The 24,308-nt window shown below is 61.4% G+C and overlaps 1 protein-coding gene across 1 annotated transcript in view; it reads right to left on the minus strand.

Annotated features, from left to right (window-relative positions):
* SDC3 (syndecan 3) overlaps window positions 1–19,407 on the minus strand; it is a 41,001-nt gene extending 21,594 nt beyond the window's left edge. The window contains exon 1 of the mRNA XM_050983147.1: window positions 19,318–19,407. Within this exon, the coding sequence (XP_050839104.1) occupies window positions 19,318–19,407 (90 nt within the window). The remainder of the gene's footprint in view (window positions 1–19,317) is intronic.
* Between the last annotated feature and the right edge of the window lie 4,901 nt (window positions 19,408–24,308).

Consider the following 24,308-nt stretch of genomic DNA (forward strand, 5'->3'; position numbering starts at 1 on the left):
AATGAGTCCCAAAAGAAGCTGGGCAGTGTTTTCCTGGAGCATGGAATGACCTGGGAGCAAATCCAGCTGTCCTGGCATCCACCCCACACAACCTCTCCTGGAGGGGGGAGAAAAGCCCAAATTTGGGGTGTCTGGGGGTGTCAGGGCCGTGACTGAGCCAGCAGCTCTGCCAAGCACCACACACGAGGCTCTCAGGAAAACAAATCCAAAATAAAAAAAGCAGAAAAAACCACCAGAGAAGGGGAGGGGTGGGGGAAGCTTTCAGCTCACCAGTTGGTTTTCTTTTCTTTTAATTTTTTTTGGTGTTTTCAGATGTAAAATTGATTAAAATAAAGCCAGGGATCTGACTGAGCTGTTTCTATTTAGGACCTGAATAAGGACTGGTGAGCCCAAAAGCTGATCTGCTTTGGAGCTTTTTTCCCCCAACCGTATCAGTTGCTCTAATAAAAGATCCGGCCTCTCCCTGGCAGCCTCCTCAAATCCTCTGGCTGCCACAATTCTGCACGGAAAAACCTCCAGCAGCACGGATTTCTGCTCAGCAGAGGAGCAGCCAGCTCCCAGCTCACCCAGCTGCTGCTTTATTTAAAAGAGAAAATCAGGGAAAAGGGAGAATTTAGGTTAAAAATCTGCCTCTTTCTCCTGGGTTGTTTGCAGGGCTGGTGGTGGTTTCACCTAAAATATTCCCATAAATTGTGGGAGCCTACCCAGAGCCAGGAATGATGCTGGAAATGCTGTGGGATGTGGTTTGTGGGCAAAGGGAAGAGCCCAGCCCGGGCTGGAGGGGCTCCGGGGCTGGGCTGGGGTCACCTGGGCCTGTGGGGACAGTGGGGTGTGCAGGGAAGATGATCTGAGCTGAGCGACGCTTTTGGGATGCTCAGACAGGAATTCATGGAATCACAGAATATCCTGAGCTGGGAGGAACCCCCAAGGATCATCCGCTCCAACCCTGGCCCTGCCCAGACACCGCAAAATCCACCCTGGGCATCCCTGGAGCGGGGTCCGAGCGCTCCTGGAGCTCCGGCGGCCTCGGGAATGTCCCCACCCCCTGGGGACACTGCTGTCCCCTGGGAATGGCCATCAAACCCTGGCAGGGGCGGTCCCACAGTCCAGCCCTCCCTGAGCGCCCAGCCCCAAATTCCCGGCTGAAAACCCAGACTGGGACCGGCTGGGGGGGACCGGGAGGTGCCCCAGCCCCTCCCCGGGGACACCCGGGATTGTCCCTGCAGCTCCCGGGAAGGACCCTGGGCTGTCCCAGGCTCCGCGGATGCTCCAGCAATCCAGGCGCTCCAAATCCAGGATATTTTCCTCCTGCTGCCGGCACCTCCAGCCCTGGCAGCGGGGCTGGCACCGCTGCCCACGCACCGCAGAGGGGCTCGGCCCCTGCCAGGCTCAGCCCAGCGAGGGCCCTGGCGAGGATTAGGGATGTGCCAGGGAGGGATTACCCAGAGCCCTGCCCAGAGCGGGGGGAGGGCGCAGCAAACACCGGCGCTCCGCCTTTCACGGATTTTTAGGGTGTAATGCAACAGGATTTACCTGGGGAGGCTGAAATGCTGAAATTCCCATGGGAGAGGCACGGGAAACCTCGGGGCTCTGCTTGAGGTGGATTTTTAGGGTGTGATAAAAGCCCGGGAGGCTGAAATGCTGGAATGCCCCGTGGGATGGGCACGGGAGATCCGCTGGAGGGGGTGACCGATCCCTGTCTGACCAACGGGACAGAAATTCCTGCTTTTCCCAGGAATCTCTAACCCTCAGTGCCACCTCCTTGTCACCCGGGGCCAATCCTGGGGGGGCCGTGCCCCCTCTTCAGCAGCTTCACCAGGAATCACCTCTGGGGTGAGCGGGGGTCTCCTCTGCTCTTCCCCACAAACACCAGCACCCCAAAAACGTCCCCGCTGCCCCCAGAGCTGGAGCTCCCCCAGCCCCTTCCTGCCTCCCCTCCTGCCCGCATCCCAAAAGCACAACCACTGCGGATAAATCCCCTATTTTTAGCAGCCCATATCGCGGGCATTCCTGGATTTCAGAGGGTGCTTCGTTCCCAGGATGGGGGAGGCACAGGGACACCGGGCAGGACAATGCCCAGGGCACAGAGCTGCTCCTTTTTGGGGTGGAGGAGACGCCCTGCCCTGCGCCCACCTCACAGCACCCAAAATAAAATGCTTTTTTTGTGCCCTACACTCACCTACAATTATCCCAAATGGAGGGTTTTACCCACTGGGCTGCACTCAAAATGTGGATTTGGGCTCCCAGCCCAACCCTGGAGTGGGAATGCTGGAAAAGGGCTGATGGTTCTGCTCTCCCTGACCCCAAAACCCCACCAGGACCTGGCTGCAGGAACAGGGAACAGCCCCACTGCCCTCACATCCCACTCGGGGTGCTGCTCCCTATCTGCACAATATCCATGGGGCAGTGTCCTGAAACCCTACAGGAAAACCCTACAGGGAAATCCTACAGGAAAACCTACAGGAAAACCCAATAGAAAAACCCTCCAGGAAAACTCTACAGGAAAACCTGACAGGAAAACTCTATAGGAAAACTCTACAGGAAAACTCTATAGGAAAACTCTACAGGAAAACCCTCCAGGAAAACCATACAAGAAAATCCTCCAGGAAATCCTTACAGGAAAATCCTCCAGGAAAAACTTCCAGGAAAATCTGACAGGAGAACTCTACAGGAAAACCCTATAAGAAAATCCTCCAGGAAATTCCTCCAGGAAAGCCCTCCAGGAAATTCCTCTCCCTGGATGCCAGGAGCGAGGTGGGCCAGGGACCTCAAGGCTTTACCCAGGGAGAGCAGAAATGTCCCAACCCCTCTGATGTGCACAGAGCTCCGCCCACCCCAAAACACCCCCTGTGCCACCAGCAGCAGCCCCGACAAACCGGGAATGTCCCGAGAGGGCAAAGACCACCCTGTCCCCAGGGTGACACCGCTGTCACCCTCCATGGCTCAATGCCCCACCCCCTAGTGTCAGCAGCTCCCCCTGTCCCTCTGTCCCTCTGCCCCTCCTGTCCCCCTCTCCCTCCTGTCCCTCTGTCCCCTGTCCCTCTGTCCCTCTGCCCCTCCTGTCCCACTCTCCCTCCTGTCCCTCTGTCCCCTGTCCCTCTGTCCCCTCGGTTTATCCCCCTAAGCCGATTGCGGCGCCGGCCCTGCCCGCTCTGACCCTCCGGTGAGCGCCAGCCTCAGGTGAGGCCGGAGCCGCTCCGGGGATTACCGGGAATTACGGCCCCGCTCAGACGGTGACAGCGGCCACACGGAGCCACCAGAGCCGAGGTGGCACCAGCGACAGTGTCCAGCCAGGGGAACCTTCCCCGGGGATCCAACCGAGGGCAGGGGCAGGAGCCCTGTTCCCATGGGAATGTCTGCCAGTGCCAGAGGGCAGGGCTGGATGGGATCTTGGCAATTGGGAATTGTTCCCTGGCAGGGTGGGGAGGGGCTGGGCTGGAATTGCCAGAGCAGCTGGGGCTGCCCCTGGATCCCTGGCAGTGCCCAAGGCCAGGCTGGACATTGGGGCTGGGAGCACCTGGCACAGTGGGAGGGGTCCCTGGGACAGTGGGAGGGGTCCCTGGCACACTGGGAGGGGTCCCTGCCATGGCGGGGGTGGCACTGGATGAGGTTTAAATCTCCCAGCCTAAATCATTCCATGAATCCATCATTCCACAGCTCCACAAAACCACGGCATTTTTGTCCCCCCCCAACCCTCGGCCCTGACGTCTCATTCCTGCCGCTCCCAGCTCCCGCCCTGAGCCGATCCCGGCTGCTCCTGCCCGCTCCGATAAGAGCCCCTGGACAATGAAAAGGCGAGGAAAAGAGCAATTCCCGGTTTTTACAGCCAGCCCAGCTCAGCCCCGGCCCTCCCAGCCGCCAGGAACCCGCAGCCGCTCGATCCCACAGATCTCCCAGGGAAAACCCTTCCCAGAAAGGCTCAGGGATGTTTGTGGAGCCCCATCCCGGCTCCTTCGGCTGGGGAAGGGATCAGACGCTCGGGCTCACGTTCCCGGGTCGATTTCCAGTGCAAGAGGCAGGACAATGGCTCATTGTGAGCCGGGGAGAGGAAAATGATCTCATGGTGTTTGTGGAAGGAAAGGTTTCAGCTGGAAACGCCCCCGGGCCCGGGGGAGCAGCCCCGGTGGAGCCGGCACCGGGAGCGCTCCTCAGCCGCTGCTCCCGGAGCGTTCCCGTGGGGAACAGCGGGGGCTCGGCCCTCCGGGCCAGGAGGGGAGCCAGGGGTGGTTTGGGGACACGGGGACACTGCCTGGGGACACAGCCCGGGGACACAGCCATGGGACACTGCCCGGGGACACAGCCATGGGGTGCTTTGTGCAAACCCCACCAATCCCACATGTGGGAATATTCTTCCTGGACTGCTCCGGGTGGACCAGCCTGGAAATCCTCACTGGCTCCCTCCAGAAGGGGGGATATCCCCCAAAGGCATCGTCCCAACCCCAAATCCACTAGGAAAAGCCTTGCACATGAGGTTGGAAAAGGGTTTTCTCTCATTTTGAGGGGTTCAGGGAGAATCCAGGCCCAGTCAGGTCACACATCAACGGGATTCTGGAATCACCGGTGTTGGAAAAGCCCCGATGTTGGAAAATCCCCTCAGCCCCTGGTGTTGAACCATTAACCCAGCACTGGGCTGTCACTGCTCACCCGTGCCCCCAGTGTCACATTCTTGAAATATTTTCAGGGATGGGGACTCCACCACTCCCTGGGCAGCTGTGCCAGGGCCTGACAACTTTTCCACGAGGAAATTTTCCCTGGTGCCCACCCTGAGCCTGCCCTGGCCCAGCCTGAGGCCGTTCCCTCTGCTCCTGTCCCTGTTCCCTGGAGCACAGCCCGACCCCCCCGGCTGTCCCCTCCTGGCAGGAGCTGTGCAGAGCCACAAGGGCCCCCCTGAGCCTCCTTTGCTCCAGGCTCAGCCCCTTCCCAGCTCCCACAGACACATCAAACCCTGGGAATGTGGGGGTGATGTGTACAGGCCATGTTTAAGTGGCAGGCAAAGGACAGAGCTGTCACTGCCCTAAAGCCAACCCTCACCTGGCTGCCCCTAAAACTGTGCCAGTCCCGTTACTGGAGACCCTCCAGGACCTGTCCTGCTGCTGAGCCACATCTAATGAGCCCTAAGAATGATAAATCAGGAATATATTCCAGACTCTCACAGGCAGATTTGGATCAACACCGGCCCCTCCTCCCCATAGGCAGGACTCAAAACCGGGGAATACCCCAAGGAGCGCTTTTCCCTGTGCTCCTGGCGTTTCATTAGGATCATCCCACCCAGGGAGGTCCTTTTCTGCCCCAGCAGCAGGACCCGGTGTTTGCCAGCTCCTGTGTGTCCAACAGGAAGGAGTTCCTGCCCACCTTCCTCGCGGTTGTCATGGAAATGCAAAGCGAGGTTGATTAAGATGCTGCCAAATCCAGGATTTTCAGCTGGAGCCCAGCCTGGAGGGGATGGGACCAGCCCAGGGCTGGGTTTGGGGGAAAGCCTTGGAGGGAGACCCAGCCCAGGCTGGGATGGACTGAGGAGCCTGGAAAAGGGTTTTTTCCATTTTTTCCATGAGGAATTGACCCCCGCAAGCCCTGGGAAGCCGAGTGGGTTGCACAGGATGGAGTCACCCATTCCAGGAGAGGGTAAAGGTGCCACGGGCATGAATCCTCGGGAAGAAACCCCGCAGCTCCATCCCCGGAGCGTCTGCGGGGCCGGGAGCGGGGCCGTGCCCGGGGGCCCCCGCGGCGGGGCCGGAGCGGGGACACGGCCGAGCCCGTCAGGAGCGGCCAGAAATAGCCCCGATTTCCATATGTAGGACGGGGCGGCCATGCCGGCACAGCCACGACCTACTTTCCGCCCTCCCGGCGGGGCCCTGCGCTCCCCGCGGCTGCGGCGGCTCCGCGGGGCCGCCCCGGGGCCGCCCCCACCCCCGGGGGATGCGCAGCTGCGGCCACCGGACCCCGCGGGCTCGGAGCATCCACGGGGACTCATCCTCATCCCCCGGCTCCCGCTGCCCATCGGAGCCCTCCAGCTCCTCCACAAAGAGCCCCGCGCTCCACAGGCGCGCCCTCCACGCTTTATTTTTAATTTTCTGAACCTTTTTGCCATGCTGAGCGGAGAGCCAGGAGCTTTTCGGGCGCCTCTGGGCTGCTCGTGCCTTTCAGGGCCGCACAAACCGATGGGTTTCCGTGCGAGCACGGCTTTTTCCATTCAGGGAGAAACAAAAATAATATCCAACCCTAATCCAGCGCTGCTGGAACCTTCCCTGTCACTGGCAGCGTCCACCTGCGGGGCTGCACTGGGGACGGCACCGGGAAGTCCCCGAGGGGAGAAGTGCCGATATTTATTCCCCAACCTGCTGTTTCCCTCCGCAGATATCCGGGCAGGAAGGAGGTTCCTGCCCTTTCCACGGCAGCAGGGATTTCCACAGCCACAGCCTGCTGTGGAAATGTCCCTTCCTGACACGTTTGCTGTCACCTGTCCCGAGCTGCTCAACACTCCCGGCCTCAGTGGGGAATTAAAATTTATTGTTGGAGAGGGAAAACCAAACCCAGCCCTGGCAGCTCTGGGATCCAGCTTGGGAGCAGGTGAGGAGCAAATAAATTGTGAGGGGGTTTCACTGCACCTGAGGCCTCTTTTCCCAGAGCAGTTCAGGTCGGTGCCAGGCGGCTGAGAGCACCACAGGAGGTGACAGAAGGGAGGGACAGGAATGTCCTGCCCTGCCATGGAGGGGAAGAGGGAGGAGAAACTGTGGGGGTTCTGCTGGGGCATCAGGGCAGGGCCCAACACAGCAACGGGGAGGAGAACAGGGAGGGGAACAGGGACCAGAATGCCAACGGTGGGAAGGTCAGATGGACCAGGATCCTGCCATGGGCACCAGGATCTCCACACAGGAATGTCAGATGGACCAGGATCCTGCCATGGGCACCAGGATCTCCACACGGGAATGTCAGATGGACCAGGATCCTGCCATGGGCACCAGGATCCTGCCATGGGAATGGGCACCAGGATCCTGCCATGGGAATGTCAGATGGACCAGGATCCTGCCATGGGAATGGGCACCAGGATCCTGCCATGGGAATGTCAGATAGACCAGGATCCTGCCATGGGAATGGGCACCAGGATCCTGCCATAGGAATGTCAGATGGACCAGGATCCTGCCATGGGAATGGGCACCAGGATCCTGCCATGGGAATGTCAGATAGAGCAGGATCCTGCCATGGGAATGGGCACCAGGATCCTGCCATGCGGAAGTCCGATGACCAGGATCCTGCCATGGGAATGTCAGATGGACCAGGATCCTGCAATGGAATGCAGATGCAGACCAGGATTCCTGCCATGGGAAGTGTGGCACCAGGATCCTGCCATAGGAATGTCAGAAGCAGGATCCTGCCATGGGATGGCACAGATCTGCCATGGAATGGGCACCAGGATCCTGCCATAGGGTCAGATGGAGCAGATCTGCCATGGGAATGGGCCCCGGATCCTGCCATAGAATGCAGAGGACGGATCTGCTGGAATGGGCACCAGGATCCTGCCATGGGAATGGGCACCAGGATCCTGCCATGGGAATGTCAGATGGAGCAGGATCCTGCCATGGGAATGGGCACCAGGATCCTGCCATGGGAATGTCAGATGGACCAGGATCCTGCCACGGGCACCAGGATCTCCACACGGGAATGGCTCCCAGTATCCCAGGCCAACACCCCCCCAGCCAGGGCTGGCTCCAGCCTCACCAGCTCCACCCCCACGACTCTTCCCACCCACAGCCCAGCAGAGCAGGAGGAAAGTGAGAGCAGGGAGAGCTCCGTGCCAAGGGAATGTGAGCCCAGGGCACCGGGGCTCCCTGGCAGCCACCAGCAGGAGAAGCTGCTCCTTCCAGCCCATCCTCAGCTGATTCCTCCATGGGGAGGCTCCAGGCTCTGTGAAGAGCAGGGGAGATTGTCCCCCTGCAGTGACCATCCCCCACCACACACCAGGCTTTCCTCAAATTCCCCCTTCCAAGAGCTGCAGGATCCCCCATGTGCTTGGAAAAACACCTCCAGCTCTGGTGCCAGCAGGAAAATCTAAAAGATGGAGCAATGGAAGCTCTCGGAGCCCAGGGGGTGAAGGAAGCACCCAAAGCTCTGATTTCCACTGGGAAGATTTTCCCATGGGTTCCATGGCTGGGGTGACCCCTGCTATAGATAAACATTATAATATCAGATTTTCTCAAAGGTTAAAGTAGATTTTATCTGTGTGGTGGTAAAGTAACTTTGTTCCCCAGTTTTCATTTCTGTTGCTCATCAAGCTCAGTGCAATAGCTGCCATCAGTGAGCTGTTAAAATGCCTGCTGGGGTGGGGTAACACCCAATGCACACAGGAGGAGCACACCTGGACACATCTGCCAACCAGCAGCACTCACCGGCTGAAGGCAGTGTGGGCCAGGGCCCAGAACAGAGGGGATGAGAATGGACTGAACCCACAGCCAAGGAATTCACAGGCTCTAAAAAGGCAGATCTGAGGAGGAGCCGTGCTGAACAGTTCTTGGAACATGGAAACTCGTTTGGGGAAAGTTTACTATGCATAATAGTCTGTGAATATGCAACAGGCTGATGTAATTAAGAGGTATTTAAGGGGTATCCCCGAAGATAACAGTGTGTGCTCTTGGCTCAGTGCTCTGTGGTCCTTGGCTCCTCTTGGCCTTTTTTGACTTTTCACAGGAGAGTGAACGTGTTTTTCACATTCCCAAAGCAAACAAAGCCAATTCCTGACCCAAAACATCAACTGAACCCTCATTTTCAAGTCTAGCCAGGTCACCCCTCATTCCCACCAGCTGAGTTCCTCTCTTCCTTAGCAAACCCTTCCCTACACGCCTGTAGCACCAGGAAAATGGCTCCCTCCAGGTCCCTGTTGCCATCACCCCCAGCAGCTTCCAGATGCTTTTCCCAGCCTGCTCTTCCTCCCTGGATTTCCCCTCCAGGAATTTTTTGTCCTCTTTTCCCCACCACCTCTGAACTGTGCCAGACAAACCCCAGCTCCCAAAACCTTGGGGCAGGCAGAGCCCAAATCCATGCCCACTCCTGGACCCTGATCCTCCTCCTCACTCCAGAGCTCACTCTGCTCCTCATTCAGCTTCTAACCTTTGCCAGAGAGAAAAAAAACAATGAAAAATCACCAAAGCCCTGATTTTTATGCAGGGAAGTGCAAAGCTTGAGCAGGCGAGGGTGACCCTGCTGCCCTGCTGCCCTCTGGAGAAGCAGCGGATTTTTCCTCTGGAAGATCCCGGGTCACACAAAGCAGCAGCAAATTTCCCCTGCTCCTCGGGGTTTGGCTGTTTTCCTTCACCTCCCAGCCCATCCTCACCCTGGGTGAGGGGCAGGATGGTCCCCACAGGATGAGCCCCACTGAGGCACCGGGAAGTTCAGAGTTGGTGTTTCCCTAATTAGGAGCCAGCAGGAGGCACCGACCCCGCTCCAAAACCTGGGAAGGAGAAGGAACCCAATTAACTTCTCACTGCCCATTCAGCTGAGGTCAGAACCGAGCCTGGGACGTGTTTGAGAGCCACGAGGTCGGGTCTGGGGGCGTTCAGAGCTTGTCCCACCCCCCAGCTGGGCTTGGGGAGCCCAGCCCGGAGCTGTGACCCCAACTGAGGACGGGAAAATGCTGGGAAAACACACGAGCTGTGGATGTGGAGTTCGGCTACTTTTTTTTTTTTTTTTCCTGCTCCTCTAATTGCTGCTGCTATTTTAACAGAGCCAGGCATTTCCTTGACGATTCCCAAGGCCTATAAATGTTTGATGTCCCTTTCCCTCCACGCTCAGGCAGCAGCTTCTGCTGGGGTTTGGGGGAAGAAAGGCCCGGATTGGAGCAGCGGGATGGGACAGCGGCTGCAGGGGGAGGATCCAGCCCCGGATCCACATGGAAAGGCTCCATCACACCCCTCTGCTCCTGTCCTCTCCTCCCCTCAGTTCCTAGAAGGAGATCCCACTGCCCAGCCTCCGTGCAATATGGCTTTGTGCTGCAGGAACCTAAATATAGAGCCTGAACCCTCCGGGGGCTTTGCTGCGCTCCGAGGTATTTATAGCTGCAGGCAAACTCCGGCTGGAGCGTTGGGAGCAGCTGGAATCGCGCTGAGGAGGGACCCGGCCCTGCCTGCAGCAGGGATTTGGGGATTTGGGGTGCCAGCCCCGATCCTGCTGGTCCCTGACCATGGCAGGAACGTGCGGGAATCCCAGCTGTGCCAGGGGCAGGTTTGGGGTTTTAAGGCTGAACCCCGAGCAAAGAGGATGAGGCTGAGAGGCTCAGGGCCAGCCCAGCTGCTGCTCTGCAGCTCCTCACAAAAATCCAGGCACCAAAAGAATTGCTCCAGATCCAGTTGCTCCAAAAGAATTTTCTGGGAATGGGGAATTCACCTCTTGGAGCACCCAAAGTGGAGCAGGAGGGATGAAATGGTCCCTTCCTGCCAGCCTTCAGTGTCCAGCCCAGCTCCTCTCCCATCCCTGCTCCTCACACCCTCATCTGACCCAGCCCACCGGGAAAACTCCGCTGGAGGGAGGGGATGGGATGGGGGAGAGGGGATGGGGAGGGCCAGGGGCAGCAGCCACTTCCCCATCCAGGGGTGGCTGCAGGGATGGGAACGGGCTGGGAGCAGGCTCTGCATCCCAATCCCACTCCCCTTCCTGCCCTGGAACCCCTGTCAGCATCAGCAGCTCCCTGGCTGAGCCTTGGGAATGTTTTCATCCAGGAGTTCCAGCACTGGGATCACAGAGTCAGCCTGGGCTGGAGCTGGCGGGAGCAATTGGGAATGTTAGGGTGGGATCAGCAGGAAAACCAGCAGGAAAATCCCTCAGTGGGGTTCCTGGGACTCCCCTGCCTCTGGGATGGTCCCAGGCAGACCCTCAGCCTCACCCCAGGCCGGTGGGACCAGCAGCCAAAAAGCTCCTTGGAAAAGAATTCTCCAAACCCTCACAGAACGAAGGATTTTTACCAAGTCTTGTCAGAACCTGCACAGAGGAGCCCGTGGGAATGCTCCTCCCAGATCCATCCCAGATCCCTTCCCAGCACAGTTCCCAGGTGCTGCAGAGCTGGAAGCAGCTCCCTGGGCAGGCAGCCCCCAAAAAGTCCCAGTTCAGCCCCAAACTCCTGTGGGGGCTGGGAGAGAGGGCCTGGAGCTGCTGCTCCTGCAGCCCCATCCACTCCCAGGGGTTCCCAGGAGTTCCCATCTCCTCTTGGACAGGGGATCCCTATGGACACAGGGACATCCCTGTGAGGGGCAATGTCCCTGCCTGCCCACCCAGCCCTGCCACCCTCTCTCCTTCCTCCTCCTCCTCCTGGCTGGCTGCCAAAGAGTTCTTGCCATGGGAAATAAATAAAGGGATTCAGGATGCTCCAAATCCAGGATCTGTTCCCATCCCTGCACCCCACCACAGATCCCACCAGCATCTTCCCACTGCACCCCTGGGCATCACCCTGGTGGCTTTAGGGACATCTGTGGGACACCTGGGGACACCCTGACAGGGCCTGGCCATGCAGAGGTGAAGGAGGATTAATTAATCCCAATTATTAGAAATAATTCTAAATAAAAATCCAAATTAAAGGCAGGAGGGCAAAGGGGGAGAACTGGCTGGGCCACCCCAATTCCAGCACTGGGAACACCCCAAAATCCAGGGGGTCCTGCCCAGCTCTGGGCCCCCAACAGTGCAGGAACTGTCCCAGGGCCATGGGGCAGTCCTGGGACCCAAGGTCAAAGGGGGATCCCAGGATCCATGGCCGTCCCCTGATCCCGGGATCCAGAGCCACAGGGGATCCCAGGATCCAGAGCCAGAGGCTGATCCCAAGATCCACGGCCAGACAGGGATCCCAGGATCCAGAGTCAGAGGCTGATCCCAGGATCCAGAGCCACATGGGATCCCAGGATCCAGAGCCAGAGGCTGATCCCAGGATCCAGAGCCACAGGGGATCCCAGGATCCAGAGTCATCCCCTGATCCCAGGATCCAGAGCCAGAGGGGATCCCAGGATCCAGAGTTATCCCCTGATCCCAGGATCCAGAGCCAGAGGCTGATCCCGGGGCCCAGAGCCCCAGATCCAGGGAGCCCATCCCAGCTCCCACCTGCATCCATCCATTGCTGGGAAATGAGGAGAAACGGCTCCTCCTGGGAAAACAAAGCTGAGGAATTCAGTGGCTCTGGGATTTCAGACCCCGGGGGTCCCAGCAGGGTGGGATTCCCAAATCCCAGAGGAGCCTGGAGGTGAAGAGGCCCCTTGGGCACTAAACCCCACCCAGGATCCCAGTTCATCCCAGTTCATCCCAGCTCCCTGCCCTGGAGTCCCTGATGGACCCCCAATGTCCCCACCAGTGCTCTCCCTGATTAACACCAGGGTAATTAACACCTGTCAGCACAGAGGGCACTGACCTGCTGCCACTGGGGGCTAATTAGAGCTTAATTAGTGCTCATCAGAGCCCCACACACACACAGCCCGGGATGGGGGCCACGGAGCTGGGCAGGAAATGGGAATGATGAAATCCTGGATTATTTCTGGAGAAGGGGGAGGCAGCAGTGGCACCAAAGCCCAAAATCACCCCAAAATCACCCCAAAATCATGCCTAAATGGAACCTCAGCCTCAGAGCTGCCTCCAGGGGGTCCCAGCTGCCTAAAATCCCCCATTCCATCCCCCAATCCCTGGCAGCTCTGGGATTTCCTGCTGGGCTGGATCCGGGGCTTTGGAACAGTCCAGGCCACCCCAGGTGCTGTCCCAGCTCCAGCTGCAGACCCTGATCCCAGCTCCAGGAGATCCCCACATCTCCCTCACCTGGCACTGGAGCCTGGGGGAAAGGGGAAAGGAAAACCTGGATGATGCCATTCCCTAAAAAACCTCCAAAATGTGGGAAAAATACAATACCCTGCTTTTTCTGCTTGGTTTTCATTGGGTGCATGGAAAAGTTCTGCAGGGACACAAGGGCCGTTCCCAGCACCTGGAAAAGTTGTGAGGAGCCCACATTTGCCTTTAAAAAGCTGGGAATGGTGGATTAACACCAAATTTGGGGAAGCAAAGCTCCCTGTGTGCTGCCAGACCTGCTGCCTCTGCAGGGAAAGCTGCTGGGGCAGGGACACAAACACACAGATTTTCTGTTCCCTTCCAGCTTAACTTGCAGAAATGAGAAATAAATAAGATGTTTTTCTCTCTTAAATGCCCGCTTTGGCCCCAAACTCCCACTCCCTTGCCCCAAAACACAGCCCTGCCTTGGACTTTTGACATTTGCTGCCCGAGTTTCCCTCCCAGCCCCCCCAAACCTCAGCCAGGCCCCCCCTTCCCTCAGCAGCTCCTGAACCGGCTCCATTCCCCTCCTCCTCCTCCTCCTCCAGAAAACATCATTTTTTTGGCAAACAAAGTGTTTTGCCAACAAGTTGTGCTCCGTGCTGCCTGGGAGATGAGGCTTTTCCCAGTTTTCCCAGCTTTTCCCAGTTTTCCCTGGCTCCAGCCTCCTCCTGCCCACTCCAGGTCCCCCTTTGGGGCTGCAGCCAGGCGGGATTTGCACCCAGGCTCCCCCACATTGAGGCTTTCCCCCTTTTTTTCCTAAAATAATCCAAATTTCTCCCTCAGCCAGGGCAGAAGCAGCAGCCCTGTGGTTGCTGCTGTTATTTTTATCTCGAAAGAAAGAGTTTGAGCCGTGGCCAAGCTGTGCTGAGGGAGGAGGGAGAGGCTTTTGTGTGGCCACAGAGATGAAAACACAGCCGGCCTCGTGGGCAGGGCAGAGGGAACGTCCCAGCCCATCCCAGCCCATCCCAGCCCGTCCCAGCCCATCCCAGTCTGTCCCAGCACATCCAAGTCCATCCCAGCCCATCCCAGCCCTCCCCAGCATCATCCCAGCACGTCCCAGTCCATCCCAGTCCAGCCTGGAGGGAGCTGCTCTGGGATGCTGAGGTGGAAAATGAGGTTTGGGTCCCCCCAGATAGGTGCTGTCCCCTCAGCAGAGCCACACTCAGGTTCAATGCTGCCTCAACCAGCCCAGAATTAATTTTAATTTTTTTGAGTCGATTTTAATAAAAATCCTTGAAAGAACCGGCTGTAAAAATGCTTTCACCTTCCCACAGCCACGTCCCGTTCCTTCCTGACCACAGAAGTTCCTAGAGCAGAGTTTGGGGGGCAGGTGCTGCACCCCAGGAGCCTCCTCTGCCGGGATCCGGCCACGTCCCTCCCTCCCAGCTGGAATTCCCATCCTGGAACTGCTCACGGAGAGCTCTGCACGAGGAGCTCGGCTGAAATGTCAAATTAATTAATGGCGAGAGAGGGAGGAGCGGCCGCACAAAGCTCCCGGTTCCCGGAGCCCAAGGAGGGGAGGGACAGAGGGACAGGAGGGACAGGAGGGACCGCTGGACCCTGCCCGGGGCAGGGAGGGAACTGGGAATAGCACAAAACACGAGGGGAAACTGGGAATGGCTCAAAAGACGAGCTGGGATGGGCACAAAACTCAGGTGGAAAACTGGGAGTGGCACAGAACACGGCGGGGGGAAACTGGGAATGGTACAGAACAGGGTGGGGAGGGGGGGAACTGGAAATGGCATAAAACAAGGGGGGAAACTGGGAATGGGACAAAACTCAGGTGGAAAACTGGGAACGGCAAAAAACACGGGCAGGAAACTGGGAATGGTTCAAAACACATGCTGGGAATGGCACAAAAGTCAGGTGGGAAACTGGGAATGGCACAAAACACGGTTAGGAACATGGGAATGGCACAAACCATGGGTGGGAAAGCTGGGACTGGTACAAAACAAGCGGGAGAAGTTGGGAATGTCACAAAACACAGGAGAGGGAAACTGGAAATGGCACAAACCGTGTGGGAAAGATGGGAATGGTACAAAATATGGGTGGGAAAGCTAGGAATCACATAAAACTCAGGTGGGAAACTGGGAATGGCACAAAACCCAGGTAGAACACTGGGAATGGCTCAAAACACAGGTGGAAAACTGGGATTGGCTCAAAACACAGGTGGAAAACTGGGATTGGCTCAAAACACAGGTAGAAAACTGGGAATGGCACAAACTCAGGTAGAACACTGGGAATGGCACAAAACTCAGGTGGAAAACTGGGATTGGCTCAAAACACAGGTGGAAAAGCTGGGAATGATACAAAATATGGGTGGGAAATTGGGAATGGCACAAAACATTGGGAATGGTACAAAACAAGGGGGAGAAGTCGGGAATGGAACAAAATTCAAGTGGAAAAGTCGGGAATGGCACAAACCATGGGTGGAAAACTGGGAATGGCACAAAACTCGGTTGGAAAAGCTGGGAATGGCACAAAACAAGAGGGAAAAGTTAGGAATGGCACAAAACAAGAGGGAGAAGCCGGGAACGGCACAGAGCACAGGGAGGGCTCCGCTCCTCCCTCCACAGCCGGGCGGTGGCTCCGGAGCCCGGCAGGGACCAGCGGGGCCGAGGTGACACCGGGCAGGGCCACGGCCCCTTCCTGAGGAGAAGCCCTTCTCCTGCAGCTCCCGAGCCAAGGGGCCTCGGGCTGGCTGGGGAGGATGAGGAGGGGAGGGAGGATGAGGAGGGGAGGGAGGATGCAGGGAGCGCATCCCCGCGCTCCCAGGAGAGCCCAGCCACGTTTGCGGGGGGTTTCTCCCTCCGAATCCCGCTCTCCATCTCCCGAGCGCCGAGAGCGCCTGGGCTGAACCTCCAGGAGCAGAACAGCGGCAAAACCAACCCAGAGCCGGGCGGGAGGCGCGGCTGGGACCGGCCCCAGCTCCGGGAGAGCCGGGAGGGGCCGGGACGCGGGGACAGAACCCACCGGAGCCGGGTTAAAGCCTCCGAGGGCTCGGGAAGGGAGCAGTGCCCGGTTCCCAGAGCCCCGCCGGGCCCGGCAGGGTTTGGTAGCCGGCTCACGTTCCCGGGACCGGCATTCCCCAGCCCCCGCTGCCGTCTCCCGGGGCTGCCGCACATCTCCCGAGGGAAAGGAGCCCTGGGGACAGCCGGGGACGTCACTGCCACTGCTCCCAGGCGAGGGTAGGATCTGACAGTGGCCAGAGGACTCTGCACCGCTTGGGGACCCATTCTTTTATTTACTGATTCATTTTTTTCCCCAGTTTCTCCATGAAAGAGGAAGGAGCTGGGGCTGAGCACGGCTGGACTGGGAGAGCTGGGCTGACCCTACAAACGGGGCTGAGCTGGATCCTGTGTGACTCCAGCTCACACCAGAGAGCTCCAACCCACCCCTGGGGGCCAGGCCATGACACCAAACCCCAGAGCACCCCCAGAGCTCAGCAGAGACCCTCCCCCATGGCCCCGAGGCCAGGCTGGAAACCAGGGAGCTGCCAAGGCCATAACACCAGAAATCATCACGGGACGAGGGTGTCCTGTGACCCCCCAGCCCTGGTGGGACGCAGAGCTGTGGGGAGCTGGACCCCCCCCAAACCCTGCAGGGCAGGAGGTGCTTCACCCCAAAACCCTGCAGGGCCTCTCTGGGGGGTGTGTCCCCCATTGTCCCTCTGGAGTGAGCCAGGGGAGGATCTCAGGGGTGGCAGGGAGCAAGGGAAGCCCTTCCACAGTGAAACAACCCAGGAGTAAATCCAGAGCGCCCCCCGATCTCCTGCACGGGGAGCCAGGACCTGGCCGGCCCCAGGGCCAGCCCAGCAATGCTCCAGGCACCTGGGAAAGGTTAGGGCCAATCAACGCTCTCAGTATTTAAGGTGATAAATTGATCCCTAAGCTGGGCTCCGACAGCAGCCAGAGCCACAACAAAGCATCCTGACCCCAACCTTGGGGACCTCAGGGCCGAGGGGAGCACTCAGGGCTGGCTGCACCCCGCCCTGCACGGAGGGGAGGCTCCCCTGGGAATCTGGGCTGGCACACAGGGGCTGAGCCCATCCCTGCCCCGGGAATGGCTGAGGCAGGAGCCTGGGTGTCCCTTGTCCCCCCTCCTCATGGTCCATATCCATCTCCAAAGGGATGAGGCAGGACCAGGGAGGAACCTTGGGAAATCACAGCCAAGCCCAAATCCGTCCAGGGCACTGTTGGGAAAACCTCTCTGGCAGGGATGGAGCCCACCAGGAGGAGCAGCCCCTGTCCCCCGGCTCTCCCACGCTGGCACGTAAAGGGTTACAGGGATTGATCCCAAGGGGATCCATCCCAGCTTCCCCAAAGGCCGGGCCGAGAGGGGTCACGGACTGCAGGAGATCAAAGGGAGGCATCGAGTCCCGGGGAGGTGTCGCAGCCGTGCCCCGTCCCTGTCCCCTGCTCCCCTGGGACGGGCACAGGGACCCGGCCCGGGGAGCTCAGGGGTGCGGTGCCTGCGGGGCTGGGGTCACTCATCGCGGCTCCTCCGAGCAGCCAGGACCGCTCCGAGCGCTGCTCCAGGGGAAGGTGCCCTGGCAGGGCCCAGGATGGGCACTGAGGGAACAGGAATCCCCAAATCCGTCCCCATCCCGCCGGCAGGGATGTGCCGGAGCTGTGCCAAGCCCCCGCTTCCCTGCCGGTGGCCCAGGGGAGGAGCTGAGTCTGTCCAAGGAGAGCGAAGGACTGAAGAGGGAAGAGAGGGGGAGAGGAGAGGCCTCAATCCCGTTTGGTGGAGGCAGCAGTTCCTCCAGCCCTCGGGAGCATCCCACATGGCATCACCTCCATCCCGGCACTGAACAGCCCCACAGCTTCCCCTAAACGGCCAAATCCCCCCGGGAAACGCCGACAGCCTCATCCAGTAACCAGCAACTCCACCTCCCCAAAAGCGAAAGGGAAATGCTCCTCTGGGGGGGATGAGCACCCCAGAGCCGCCCCCACACCCCCAGGGGGGCTGGGGACACCGGCACAGACACACTCACCGCTCAGCACCCCGGGCACCGGGCACGGAGGGAGCTCCCAGCGGAGCAGAGCCTTCCCCGGATCCACGGTAGAGGGAATTTCGGGCTGGATAGAGTGCCCTTGAATCCGGGCAAATTCGCCAGAGGCGTTGGAGGAGCGTCTCAGGTCCCCTCAGAGACGCTGAAGTTGTGTCTCTGCTCCAGAGGGGCAGAGCTGCTGCTGGGAGAGCCGGGAGAACGCCCCTGGTGCAGAAATGGGGGAGCCAGCCCTGGGCACCCCCAAACCAGAGCCCCGGGAGGAGGGGGATGAGCTCCGGGCGATTCAACGCAGCAGGCAGGCCCTGGGGCTTCCTCCCCTCTTCAAGAGAGGAGGAGAAGGAGCAGCCTTCCTATCCACTACCCTCTCCCGTTGGTCCAGGTCTGGGAGGGAAAAACATCCTCGGGCTCTTTCCCGGAGAGCATTCCCCAAAAAGCTGCGTCCCAATCCCCCAAACTCCAACGCCGGGCTCGCGGCAGGGAGCAGGCGGGTCAGGGAGATTCCTGTGGATCCCTCGGATCCATGGAACAGCTTTGGAAGTGCCACGAGCACCCCCGGCCCCTTCTCCTCCGGCCACCCGGAGGGGGAAGAGCGGGCGCTGCCTGCGCAGCCCGGGCTGCGTCTGCCGCCCCCCGCCCCACCGGGGCTGGGGATGCACCAGGGGAGGGGGAGGCGGAGGGGAAGGACGGGGGGGGGGCAAGTTTCTGCTGCCCCCAGCAGCGCAGGGGGGTTCCTCCCTCTCCGCCTCGCAGGGTGTTTTTTAAGGCGTGTTTCTCTACGACCTTCAAACGGCAGCTGCCCGCAGCCCCCTCCCCACGGCCGCCACCCTGCCCGGCACCGCCCGGGGGGTCGCAGGGGAGGGGACAGCCCCTGGAGCAGAGCCTGCAGGGCTCGGGGGGGCTCTGCGGGAACCGAGGGGCTGCAACGGGGCAGGGTGCGGGGAGCGAAGCCCCTCGGGAGCTGGGGGACCCCACAAGCCGGGTCCCGGTCCCCGGGGGTGCCGCCCCCCCGCCGGCTGCCGCTGCCAGACCCCGCACGGTGCCGGTCCCCCCCGGTACCGCTGCCGGCCCCATGCCGCCCGCCCGCTGCGGATCCACGCACGATACCGAGGTCGGTTCCGGACCGATGCCTCTGCCCGGGGCCGCCCGTGCACCGTACCGGTGTCACCGCACACACCCCCGTCCCCCGCGGTACCGATCTACGCGCGATACCGGGGCCGGTCCCACCCCCCTGCTCACGGCAGCTCATCCGCTGCGCCGGTGCCGCCCGCTGCCGGTCCCCGCTGCCGGGGCCGGTCCCCACTGCCGGGGCCGGTGCCGGTCCGCACTGCCCCTCCCGGAGCCGGTCCCCGCTGACCCCTCCCGGTGCCGGTCCCCGCTGACCCCCGCCTTGCACCGGTCCCCGCCGCCCCCTCCCGGTGCCGATCCCTCTCCTCACCCCCCGCTCGGTGCCGGTGGCCGCCGCCCCCCTGGCGGTGCCCGTGTCCCCCGGCCGTGCCCCCCGCCGGTGCCCCCGCACTCACCAGCGCGGCGCGGGCGCTGAGCAGCAGCAGCAGCAGCAGCGGGAGGCTCCGCAGCCCCCGGGGCGCCGGCGGCGGCACCTCCCCGGGCATCTTCCTGCCGCAAGGACGCTGCCGGCGGCGGCGGGAGGCGGCGGGAGGCGGCGGCGGGGGCGGGGAAGGGCCTTTGTTGCCGCCGCCCGCGGGAGGCGGGCGGTGGGTGCGGGCGCTGGGTGCGGGGCCGCCGCCGCCGCCGCCGCGCCGCCCTCCCGGCCCCGCCACGCTCCCCCCGCGCCGCCGCCGCCCCGCCCCGGCCCAGCACGGCCCCGCACGGCCCGGCCCGGGGACAGCGGGAGGGGACGGGGGGGACGGGGGAGGAGCCTGGGGGGGACCGAGGGGGGCTGGGGTGGATTGAGGAGTCCTGGGGTGGATGGGGGGAGCTTCGGGGGGACTCTGGGCAGGGGGGGGGACCTGGGGTGGTTGGGAGGGGACCTGGACGTATGAGAGGGGTCTGGGGCAGACTGGGGGACCCCGGGGTATATGGGGGGACCTTGGGGGACAGATGGAGGGCTGGGGCCTGGGAAAACTGGGAGGACCCTGGGGTGGATGGGGAGGAGCGTGGGGGGGGGACGTGTGGGGGCAGGTTGGGGACCCGGGCATAGGTGGGGAGTGACGTGGGGTGGATGAGGGAGACCACAGGGACATCTGGGTCTGGGGAAGCCTGGGGGACCTTGGGAGGGGACAACCGGGGGGCGTAAGGGTGAAGTGGGGTAGGTTAGGTGGGCTATGGGTTAAATGGGGGGAGCCTGATGGGAAGGGGGCGCCTGGGGCAGACTGGGGGGCGAGCAGGGACAGATGGGGAGGGGTCTGGGCAGGTGGAAGGGGCTGGGGTGAATGGGGTGCACTGGGATGGGTAAAGGAGTGCACTGGGGCAAACTGGGGGCAGCCCCGGCTGTGTGTGGGGGAATCTGGGGCAGATCGGGGAGATCCAGGCGGGAGGTGGGAGGGTCTGGGGGCAGCTGGGGGCACCCAGGATTAGATGGGGGGAGCCCAAGGTGGTGTTTGGGACACCTGGGGGTACCCAGGAATGGATGGGAGGGGAAAACCTTCGGGCATTCCGGGAGTCACTCCCGGAGTCACTGAGCCAGCCTCAGTTTCCCCGCTCAGAACCCGGGAGGGCGGTGGGATCAGAGGGCGGCGGTGACACCCCCACACCTGCCGGGTGTCCCGGGAGTGGCTCCGCTCTGAATCTGGGGTTTTGGTCACCCCTGGGGTGGTGAGGCTGCGGGTGAGCTGGGATGGGAATGGGCCATTTCCACACGTGGAATTCCTCCTTTACTGTCAAGGGCCTCAAAATAGACTCGGACTGTCCTAAACCCCCTGATTTACCTCCAAAATACAGCCCGGGAGGGGTGCAGGGGGGCAGGAGAGGTTACTGGGACAGAGGAGGGAAAATCAGCCGAAAATGGAGCTGAACCTCTGGCTGGGGGAGCCGGGACTCGGCTCCCCACAAATCCCCCCTGAGGATCCTCCCACTGTCCCGGGACTGGAAATTCAGGGAACACCCGGGGGGGCTCTGGGGACCCCCACCTGAGTGACTCTATTGGGGTTTAATTGTCCTGTAATTAGCAGAATCCAAATTATTTTTTAAGTGCATTTATAGAAGGAGTGAGAAGTGGAAAGGGGGAGGGCAAACCCCAGGGTAAGGTGGGGAGGGGTCCCCGGGGCTGAGGGTGAAAAGGGGTCCCGGGGACATCCCAGGGACACCGGGGGAGGTTCCAGAGTGGGGGGATCCCCGGGGCAGTGGGGTGGCCCTGGAGCAGGGGGGGATCCGGGGGTGTCCCTAGGCCCATACGGGGACAGGAGGTGGCTTTGGGGTGGGGGAGGTACCTGGGCTGGGCTGGGGGAGTGCCAGGGACACCAGGGACACCCGGGCCGGGGGTGTCACAAGGCAGGGGGGTCCCGGGGACACAGGTGGGTCCCATGCAGGGGGGATCGTGGAGCAGGGGGCCACTGGTGCGGGGGGGTCTCAGGGACGGGGTCCCAGTGCCGAGGATGTCCCCAGGCAGGGCTGTTGACCCAACACACAGGGTCCCGGTGCCAGGGTGTCCCCAGGGAGGGAGGTGTCCCCGGGCAGGGCTGCTGTCCCCACACAGGGTCCCCAGGCAGGGAGGTGTCCCCAAACAGAGTCCCCAGGAAGGGCGGTGTCCCCAGGCAGGGTGTCCCGGTGCCGGGGTGTCCTCAGGCAGGACCGCTGTCCCCACACAGGGTCCCCAGACAGGATGGTGTCCCCAGGCAGGGCCCTTTCCCCACACAGGGTCCCCAGTGCCGGGGTGTCCCCAGGCAGGGCCGCTGTCCCCACACAGAGGGTCCCGGTGCCGTGGTGTCCCCAGGCAGGACCGCTGTCCCCACACAAAGGGTCCCGGTGCCGGGGTGTCCCCAGGCAGGACCGCTGTCCCCACACAAAGGGTCCCGGTGCCGTGGTGTCCCCAGGCAGGGCCGCTGTCCCCACACAGAAGGTGGCGGTGCCGGGGTGTCCCCAGGCAGGGCCGCTGTCCCCACAGAGCGTCCCCAGACAGGGAGGTGTTCCCAGGCAGGGAGCTGTCCCCACACAGGGTCCCCAGACAGGGAGGTGTCCCCACACAGAGGGTCCCGGTGCCGGGGTGTCCCCAGGCAGGGCCGCTGTCCCCACACAGAGGGTCCCGGTGCCGGGGTGTCCCCAGGCAGGGCCGCTGTCCCCACACAGGGTCCCCGGTGCCGGGGTGTCCCCAGGCAGGGCCGCTGTCCCCACACAGGGTCCCAGTGCCGGGGTGTCCCCAGGCAGGGCCGCTGTCCCCACACAGAGGGTCCCGGTGCCGGGGTGTCCCCAGGCAGGGCCGCTGTCCCCACACAGAGGGTCCCGGTGCCGGGGTGTCCCCAGGCAGGGCCGCTGTCCCCACACGGGCCCCGCTCGCCGCCGGCCCGGGCCCGTTGCTGGGCCTGCACCGCCCCGCCGTGGCCGCCGCCACCCCTGCAGGGACCGGGCCAGGGCCGCAGCGTCCCCGCGGGTCCCCACCCAGGGATGGCACCCCAGGGGTGGCCCCCGAAGGGTGGCGGGGGTTTGCGGGACCCCACAGGAGGAGGTGGGGGCGGGCGGAGGGCGCTGCCAGCGGGGCCTTGTCCCCCCGCGGCCGCGGCGACAGCGGCAGCTCCGTCCCCTGGTGTTCCCTCGGCTCTGGGCAGTGCGATGGGACAGGGGGTGGCACAGGGGATCCCGGCTGAGGTGACAGGTCCGGCTGAGGTGACAGATCCCTTTCACATCCCTTCTGCAGCAGCAATCACCAGCCGCCCTCAGGAGGGACCGAGACAGGGCCAGCTCGGAGCTCCTGCGTCCCTGCCCGGCCGTGTCCCCTCTGTCACCCGACAGGGCCAGCTCGGAGCCCCCGTGTCCTTGCCCGGCCGTGTCCCCTCTGTCACCCGGCAGGGCCAGCAGCTCCGATCCCATTCCCGAGCTCCTCGGGGCGGGAACGGCGCCAGGGGTCCTGACCCCGGACCCGCAGGAGTCTGGGGGAACAAAGACAGAGCCTGGGCACGCTCCCTTCCTCTGCAGCCTGAATGGAACGCTCAGTGCTGAATTAAACATTCAAAAATAGATTTATCTCCCTCCTTTTCACCTTATTGTCCCCAAACCTGCGGCTGACTGAGCTCCACAGGCACCACCAGGTAATTGCGGTGGTGAACAGCTCATAGACACCCAAAGTTCGAGTGCCCGTGCCCCTGGTGGCCACGCTGGGGCACAGGGTGGCCTCAAACGCTGGGCAGAAACGGAGTGAAAACCCCAAATCTGCTGAATTTAACAGCAACGGGGTGGGAAAAGGCCAGTCCCAATATGGGGTCCCAGATCAGTCCCAGTGTGGGAGGAGATCAGTCCCAGTGTAGAGGTCCCAGATCACCCCCAGTGTGAGTCCCAGATCAATCCCAGGGTGAGAATAGATCAATCCCACTGTGGGAAGAGATTGATCCCAGTACAGGATCCCAGATCAATCCCAGAGTGGGGTCCCAGGGTTGTTGGCCTTGCTGAGGGATGGGAATGGGATGTGGGAACAGTCTGGGCTTCAAACCCACCCTTTCCACGTGCTAAACCAAAATAAGTAATTTCCTGTAAAATGGGCATTTTCTTGCCCTCCATCACTTGGCCACACGTGACCCTGCCTCCAGATTCATCAGCGTTCCCCAAATGTCCCTCTGGAAAAGGGATTTTAAATGCAGCAAAGTGCAGCAAAGGGATAGGGAAGGTTCTGGATGCTGCAAATGGGGGAAACTGGTGGGAAGGAGAGGCTGATTTGGGGTTCTGTTCACACAGGGAAAGAAATGAGGAGCTGGAGCTTCCCTAAATAAGGAATTGGGGCATAAGGGAGACCAGGACATCATGGTGGCAGCAGGGTGAGTGGGGGTAGAACCATCAGCTCCACGGAGCAGCCTGCAGAAGCACCAGGGAACAATTCCCAATTGCCAAGATCCCATCCAGCCCTGCCCTCTGGCACTGGCAGCCATTCCCTGGCTCCTGTCCCTCCATCCTTGTCCCCAGTCCCTCTGCAGCTCTCCTGGAGCCCCTTCAGGCCCTGCAGGGGCTCTCAGCTCTCCCTGGAGCCTTCTCCTCTCCAGGGCAGCACCCCCAGCTCTCCCAGCCTGGCTCCAGAGGGGCTCCAGCCCTGCAGCAGCTCCGGGGGCTCCTCTGGGCTCTCTCCAGCAGCTCCAAATCCTTGATTCTTGGGGCTCCCAGGGCTGGGGCAGCTCTGCAGGTGGGGTCTCAGGAGAATCCCCCATCCCTGTGCCCCGGGGAGCCTGTTCAGGATGGACCCCCAGCCCTGTGCTCTAAAATCATCTCTGGGTGTTTCCCCCCAAAAAACGCCAGCTCAGCTCCCTCCTTCAGCACGCCAGACTCACAAAGACAAACAAAGCCATTAAAAATGACTTTTAAATGACATTAAAAACTCCCCTTCCCCTGCTCTTCGTCCCAGCCCTCCAGCCCAGCT

This window comes from Serinus canaria, chromosome 23 (assembly GCF_022539315.1).
Source record: "Serinus canaria isolate serCan28SL12 chromosome 23, serCan2020, whole genome shotgun sequence".
NCBI classification, from domain to species: domain Eukaryota; kingdom Metazoa; phylum Chordata; class Aves; order Passeriformes; family Fringillidae; genus Serinus; species Serinus canaria.